The following is a 7204-nucleotide window of genomic DNA, read 5'->3' on the forward strand; positions in this document are numbered from 1 at the left end:
AAATTATGCTGCGCTTTATGCATTTGCCCACTGCCATCTTTATGTAATTTCCACTGTGTGCTGTATGTAAAATGAGTGTTACCTTGGTTTTATTTGAAAAATATGATTCCCAATGCTCACAAACTTCCATTATAAAACATATTTTTTATTAAATATTTATTTGTGAAAAATACTTTGTCATCTAAAGTGTAAGTATGTTTATTTAACATTTACTCATTTGATTCCCAATGCTCACAAACTTCCCAGAATACTGAGTGCCCTGTTGGTTACAGTGTGTACTTTTTACTTTTTTAATTATATTGTTTATTAAATATTTATTTATTTGTGAAAAATACTTTTATATAAAGTATAAGTATGTTTATTTAACACATTTATTTTTTAATCCATCTTCAAATGATTTCAAATTTCTTAAATATTAATTAAAATAAATAAAATTATATCGGCCATCGGCCACCCTGCTTTCCAAGATATCGGCATCAGCTGTCAAAAAACCTATATCGGTCGACCACTATACAGTATTAGAGTTACATCATATTGCACATATTTGAAAAGAAAAGTTCAGTTCAGTATAGCAGCAATTCAGCAGCAACAGACCTAACTCATCCCAGAGAAAACAGCAGCATTATCAGGATGCTGGAGAGGTAGAAGAAAGGACAGGGATGCATTGCAACTCCCAGTGACCTGCCTGAAAGATACACAAATATAACTGTGAGACAAAATAAAGAACATTTAACAACTCAAAATGTCCAAATATCAATCGTTCATTCAGGTTTGAGATTGCTCACACGTTTAACTATAACCAATATTTTTTTAATTAAAGTATAAGAAAAGAGTTTTACCTCTGAAATCAACAGGTTTGTCCTCCAAGGGGTTGAGCACCATGGACAGAGCCGTCTGCTGTACTGGAGACAGAGCGGAGCGCTGGGCCTCAGTCACAGCAATGGCCTGATCATACGTGAACATACGAATCTGTGCCTGGTTAAACACCACCTGTGAAGAGAGAACGTAGAAACACCACGTAACAAAGATCCTAGAATGACTTCAAAATACTTTTAATCTTAAAAAATAGAGGACATCATAAGAGTGTTTGGATATCTTGCAATTTAGGTATGAAATTAACTGTTTGATTTTTATCATTTGTTGTCAAATCGGTGACAGGAACTAGAAAAGACAAAGGATGTTGCTACTTGACGTGCCATTAATAGTTAGGAACAGTCAAATAACCACATGCATATATCATACATTTCAGTGCAAGGCACTAAAGAGGCTAGAGAAAACAGATACTAACTGCAAATTTGCCCGCTGGGATGAGCGAGATGGCAAGTGGGGTAATTCCTTCTATCTGTTCCCTCACCAAAGCAGACATGGCTATGTCAGGCAGGCCCGCTACAGAAAGGGGAAAATGCACAAAAACACCATGTATAGACAAAAAACAAAAATTATCACAACTACGGACCAAACCTAGCAAATCAGATACAAGTTAATTTAGCTACTAATACTAATTCTTTGCGATAAACTATATCTGTTAATAGAGCGACTTAAAGTACACTTCTTGCAGGGACAATTCCAACTTTGGTAACTTTTGGGTAAAGTGCCTTGCTCAAGGTCCCAATGGAGATATCTGTGGGAATCAAGCCATCAGCTTTCTGATTACAAGCTCTGAGCTGTACCTGCAATCGCTCCAATCTCAATGAAGACATCTGATCCCCAGGAGCTGACCGGTCCAAATGCCAAGCTATGACTGAGCAGCCCTATCAATGCCTGCAGCTGTTCCTCAGAGCAAGACAAATTCAAACGGCCAAGCCACAAAACTGCTTTACTGGAATAAGAAAAACAAGACATTTCACATTCAGCACAAGAGTACATTTTATTGGAGGAAACACACATGCAATGAATTTTTAGATAATTATTTTAGATAATTCAACCTGAACTCTACTGGATTCAGGATGCGCATGATTGGTGCATCAATCCCACACACAATGTGCCCCAGTGCCACAAAAGTGCTGGAGTTGAACTGGCTAGGAGTCTTTGTGGTTGAGTTCAGAACCGTGGAGAATAGTGATTTCAGCTGCAATTGCAAACAGAGGTCATTTACAATATGTATATAAAACAGTAAGATTTTATTTTTCACATTGTTATTGTTTTCAAATAAATTCTGTTCTTTTGAACTTTCTTTTCCTAAACAAATCCTGAAAACATGTATCATGGTTTCCACAAAAATATTAAGCAGCAACTGTTTTCAACATTGATAATAATAAGAAATACTTTTGAACTTTCTTTTCCTAAACAAATCCTGAAAACATGTATCATGGTTTCCACAAAAATATTAAGCAGCAACTGTTTTCAACATTGATAATAATAAGAAATATTTCTTAAGAACCAAAGTCAGCATATTAGAATGAATGTTCATGTGACACTGAAGACTTGAGTAATGGCTGGAGTAAGTTCAGCTTTGCCATCATATGAATAGGCCTATATTACATTTTAAAATATAGAAAATAATAATTTTAAATTGCAATTATTTTTTGCAATATTATTGTTGTTTTTACTGTATTTTTGTTCAAATCAATCAAAATCAATCAGTGTATTTTCATTGATTTGTGGTATATTGTGTTTTTCAAATTGCCATTTTACCAGCCATTCCAGCTCACTTTTACAAATGTGCTCATCAACATTTCACCTGTCTGCTGGTCCATGTGTTGAGAGCCCCCGTAGCTGAAATTGACTGAATTTCAGAGAGTCTAAGAGAGGCCAATTCTTCAAGTGAAAGCTGAGTGGCAATGCGACCCAACTGAGAGATCACTGAAGAGTTAAAAGAGGAAGGCATCCCATACACCTACACACAGACAAAAAAGTCACCACTATTATTATGCCACAGATATGCAGATATTCACCGAATATCACCAACATATTAATGGGATTTCCACCAAGTGGAAAGGTACAAATGAAAAAGAGGATATGTCTTATTACGTGCACCAACAAAATGTCATATCTCAAAATTGTAAAACACTTGTGAGAATGTTATTTAGGAGCATATGAGCTGATGGAGAAATTCAGGCACCTCTTTGGTCTTTGTAAGGAGCATTAACAGCTCGAATGCACTGAAAAATGGATCCTGGCCAATGAGCTCCAAGCACCTCCGAAATGCAGCTTGTGGCATGTTTCTAAGGCTGTCAATAGTCCAGGCAGCAGGTTGTGTCACATGCAGGCTCTCACAAGAGGGGATCAGTCCAGTATCTAAGACACAGAGATGGAGAGATGAAATGAAAAGGGTTGAGCGGTCAAAAGTGTGAAGTGACAGCCATGCTGCTGTATTATATCCCTTCGCAATCTGTTATTTATTTAAAGTAAACAGAATGATTTTAACGGATGACATTCTGTCAAGGCAGAGAATTGTGCTTACAAGGGGCACGTCCCATTCTGAGGAAGCCAAGGAAGAACTGAAGCACAAACTGCTTCTTCTCAAACAGCTCGGAGGGTTTCTGACACAGAGAGCCAAACTCTCCTCTCTCCCACTTCTGCTGACTCAGGAACAGCCTCTCGATGCGCTCTAAGCTCATCAAACCCTGAAGACACACACACACATGCAGACAGGTCAAAACACAGGCGTGTGTTCAGATGACACATAGAAATTTCTGGTCACTCACTAAGGGGATGAGCCGAATAGTGTCCTTCGGGAGAAAAAACAAGAAGCGGTCCACTTGGTTCAGTGTCTCTGATGTCCAGTTTTTTACAGGGCTATGCAGAGAAAACAGTTTATTGCCAACATGTTGGGTTTGATGCAAGCTTTCATTTCCAGTAATTTAATAGAAACTAGAAAATAAAGTTTTAACTGTCCTTACCCAAATGTCCACTGTTTCTGTAGCATGTCTGCCACCATGTCTCGTTTATTGGCATTGTAGCAGAATCTTCGTAGGAACTCCAGACCATCAACAAAAAACCTCCTATCCAATTTCCAAAACATTTCATCTGTCACAAATGTAGCCATGACACCTAGCGAACGAAACTCCTCTTCAGTGTACAGGCCAGTGTACATATTCTGATGAGAAAATCAAAGAAATAGGGGTTGAATAGGAGATTCACAGAGACTTCTATACCAACTTGACAATTTGGAATTAATGTACATAGAATCAGGGTTTGTTAACCCTGTCAAAATCATTAACTGCAAAGATCCACACCGAAAATATGTGCATGACCTGTAGACAGTAAAATTATATTCTTTACCAGTCTTTGAACCATCTTGTCCACCAGGACAGCTTGTTTGGTGCTGGGAAGCAGTAGGAAGTAATATGGGTCCTGTATTATAATTTTCCTCAGGGAATCCATCTTATCTTGTGGAAATTTCTTAATGGTGCTCAGCCTTTAGACAATAACATGACATTTAACATGTGAAGACAAAATTATATACACATGTAAATGTATTTTGATGAGTTGAATTTTGACTCACGGAAGTGACAGGGCAATCTGAGAACCCAAATCTCCAAGTAAATCTGAGAAGAAGTCAAACTCGTACAGTTCCTCAATTACACATTTTTTCTGTAGTACAGAAAAAGGAAAAGAAACTTCTGTCAAGAGAGTGTTTGTGCAATACTCCAACCATTATTCAGGATTCAAGACATCTGCACTCAATTTACAGGTATGTCTGCACAAAATTGTATTGATTAATTGAGCGAACTATGAATACGATTATGAATAAGCACTACGAACAAGACTAAATAAAGATGGAACTAAACTAAACTGGTAATCTGTCAAATTTAGGTCCCGAATTTGAATGTAGGTTTACTAGATACCAGTGAGGGGTGAAGTGGCACAGGCTGCTCTTTTAGAAATGTCATAATGTCACGTAGAGGCAATAGAGATGCCAGGTTCTGGAACAATCGTCTAAGGTCCAAGCAATTCACTCCCGTAGCCAGTGTCCCCAGAGATCTGTCATTTCAGAGAAAGAGAAAACATGATCATGCTTAAGTACTTCACTGAGCAGTGTCATGATTCATTTTGTAGACCTTGTTTATAATCACAAAATGAACTCACAAATCCCTAAAGGCCAAACTTACAGAAATTCTTGTAGTGAGAGACTTGGGTGAGAGAAGACCGCCTCTTTAAAGAGAGCTTTAGCCTGTTGAATGAAAAAACAATGCGAGGACGCTATTGGAACAATCAAGGATTTAGATTTTAGCATAGCTTTAACTTGGACAATTCAGATTACAGAAAAAAATACTATGGAAATAAATGGCTACCAGCAAATGGTTACCAACATTCCTCAAAATAGCTTCTTTTGTTCAACCGAAGAAAGAAATTCATACAGGTTTCAAACAACGTGAGGGTGCGGAAAAACATTTTTGGGTGTACTATCCCTTTAAGGAATTTACCTATAAGTCATGGGGCACAATTACTGTAACCTGTTAAATATTTATGCATACATTAACAGTGAAATCAGTGACGTCTTGGCTCTGTAAGCTTATCTATAACAGGAAAGGGGGATTACAAAACACTTTCATGCTTAATGTCCCGGAAAAAGGGACTGACAGTACTAGAGCAACTCAGGTTGGTTTTCATCTTATTTTCTGCTAGTTAACATGAGATACAGTGTCTGGTGTGCTAAATCAGAGGTTACACAACAAAGAAGCTTTGTTGTGCTCCATGATTAATAAATAAACTAGTAATTAGCCACTAGTATTATACAGATCACTGTGGTAATAGGGAGTGTCATGATGGAAGACACACTTGTTATAACCTCTTGCTCAAACACACACATTTAATCAGACTATGTGAGAAAGTATATATTTTGCCCATCAGATCTTCACCAGATTTGGGATAATTTCTCGGATATTAAGACAAACTAACAGCCAAACCAATGTCTAATGTTTCCTATGTGCGTTGAGTTGTACATTACCTTCGGGAATTTCTAATGATTGACTGTTTTGCAGCTCTTTTCTATGGTACCTTTAGTTACTGAACCTGTATTATTGTAAGCATTATAACTGATGTCTAAGGTATTAAACATATGAATTTTTATTTCTATTTATTTATTTATTTGTGAGTGCGTGTGAAGACTGAGACAATGTTGTTTGTTTGTTCTGTGTTGTACTTATACTTATATTATTGTTCTGTGTTGTACTTATAATTTTTTTTTAACTAATAATAATAATAAAAAAAGATCTTCACCAGATTTGCAGTTCCTAAAAGAAATACAAATACTTGAAAGGCAGCATATGAATAGTGGAAAAGTTTTACATAAAGTTATATTTTAGGTTTTGGTTATGCGCTAATGAAATGCTACATGGTCTTTGCAGTGTAAGAACAGACATACACTAGTTCAAATGTTTGGGGTCAACAAGATTTTTTTTTTTTACAGGACAAAGTAAATTGATCAAAAAACACATTTTGAATTGTCACCAAAGATTTCTATTTCAAATAAATGCTGTTCTTTGGAACTTTCTGTTCATCAAAATCCTGAAACAATTTGTCACGATTTTGACAAAAATCAAATCAAGCAGCAAACTGTTTTCAACATTGCTAATAAAGAGAAATGTCTATTGAGCAGCAAATCAGAATATTAGAAGGATCATGTGACACTGAAAAGTGAAAGTGAAGTGACGTGACATGTGGCCAAGTATGGTGACCCATACTCGGAATTAGTGCTCTGAAAATGTTCTTTCGAACATTCATCAAAGAAAAGAAAAAAAAATCACAGTTTCCACAAAAATATAAATACAATATAAATACAAGCCCAAACTTTTGGAAGGTAATGTGAATATACAGTATGACTGCCCTAATATTTTAGGAAATGGGTCCATCATAAAGGAATTATCACCATTAGGGGGCCCTCTGGATCAAAAATGTTTGAAAACCCCTTTCATAAACAATGTAACTAGTCTTAACCAGTGGTGGACAGTAACGAAGTAGTTTAATTTCGTTACTGTACTTAAGTACATTTTTCAAGTATCTGTACTTTACTGGAGTAGTTTTATTTTGAGTAACTTTTACTTCACTACATTTCATAAAACTTCTCATTACTCCTTATAATATATCACGTGCTCCGAGACGCAGAAGCTTCAGGTTCAGAAAATTCATGAACGAACTGATTCTTTTCAATGAACCCGTTAAATCTGTTCGCAAATCGCACCAAACAATTCATTCACGAATTGGAATGATCCGATTGCAGCTGTTCTCGAGTCGACAACTCACTGATTCAAATGAACCG

The 7204-nt window shown here is 36.5% G+C and overlaps 1 protein-coding gene across 1 annotated transcript in view; it reads right to left on the reverse strand.

Moving 5' to 3' along the window:
• The window catches only part of LOC107670722 (uncharacterized), a 25402-nt gene that overhangs the window by 8951 nt on the left and 9247 nt on the right, over positions 1-7204 (reverse strand). The window contains exons 13-26 of the mRNA XM_016463435.1: positions 5055-5145; positions 4791-4926; positions 4448-4536; positions 4225-4360; positions 3843-4039; positions 3648-3738; positions 3404-3566; positions 3062-3237; positions 2681-2836; positions 1926-2068; positions 1671-1819; positions 1289-1386; positions 840-990; positions 616-685 (exon numbers count right to left, since the gene is read on the reverse strand). Coding sequence (XP_016318921.1) covers positions 616-685; positions 840-990; positions 1289-1386; positions 1671-1819; positions 1926-2068; positions 2681-2836; positions 3062-3237; positions 3404-3566; positions 3648-3738; positions 3843-4039; positions 4225-4360; positions 4448-4536; positions 4791-4926; positions 5055-5145 — 1846 coding nt within the window. The remainder of the gene's footprint in view (positions 1-615; positions 686-839; positions 991-1288; positions 1387-1670; positions 1820-1925; positions 2069-2680; positions 2837-3061; positions 3238-3403; positions 3567-3647; positions 3739-3842; positions 4040-4224; positions 4361-4447; positions 4537-4790; positions 4927-5054; positions 5146-7204) is intronic.

The sequence above is a fragment of the Sinocyclocheilus anshuiensis genome, unplaced genomic scaffold (genome assembly GCF_001515605.1).
Source record: "Sinocyclocheilus anshuiensis isolate Anshui unplaced genomic scaffold, SAMN03320099.WGS_v1.1 scaffold816, whole genome shotgun sequence".
NCBI classification, from domain to species: Eukaryota; Metazoa; Chordata; class Actinopteri; order Cypriniformes; family Cyprinidae; genus Sinocyclocheilus; species Sinocyclocheilus anshuiensis.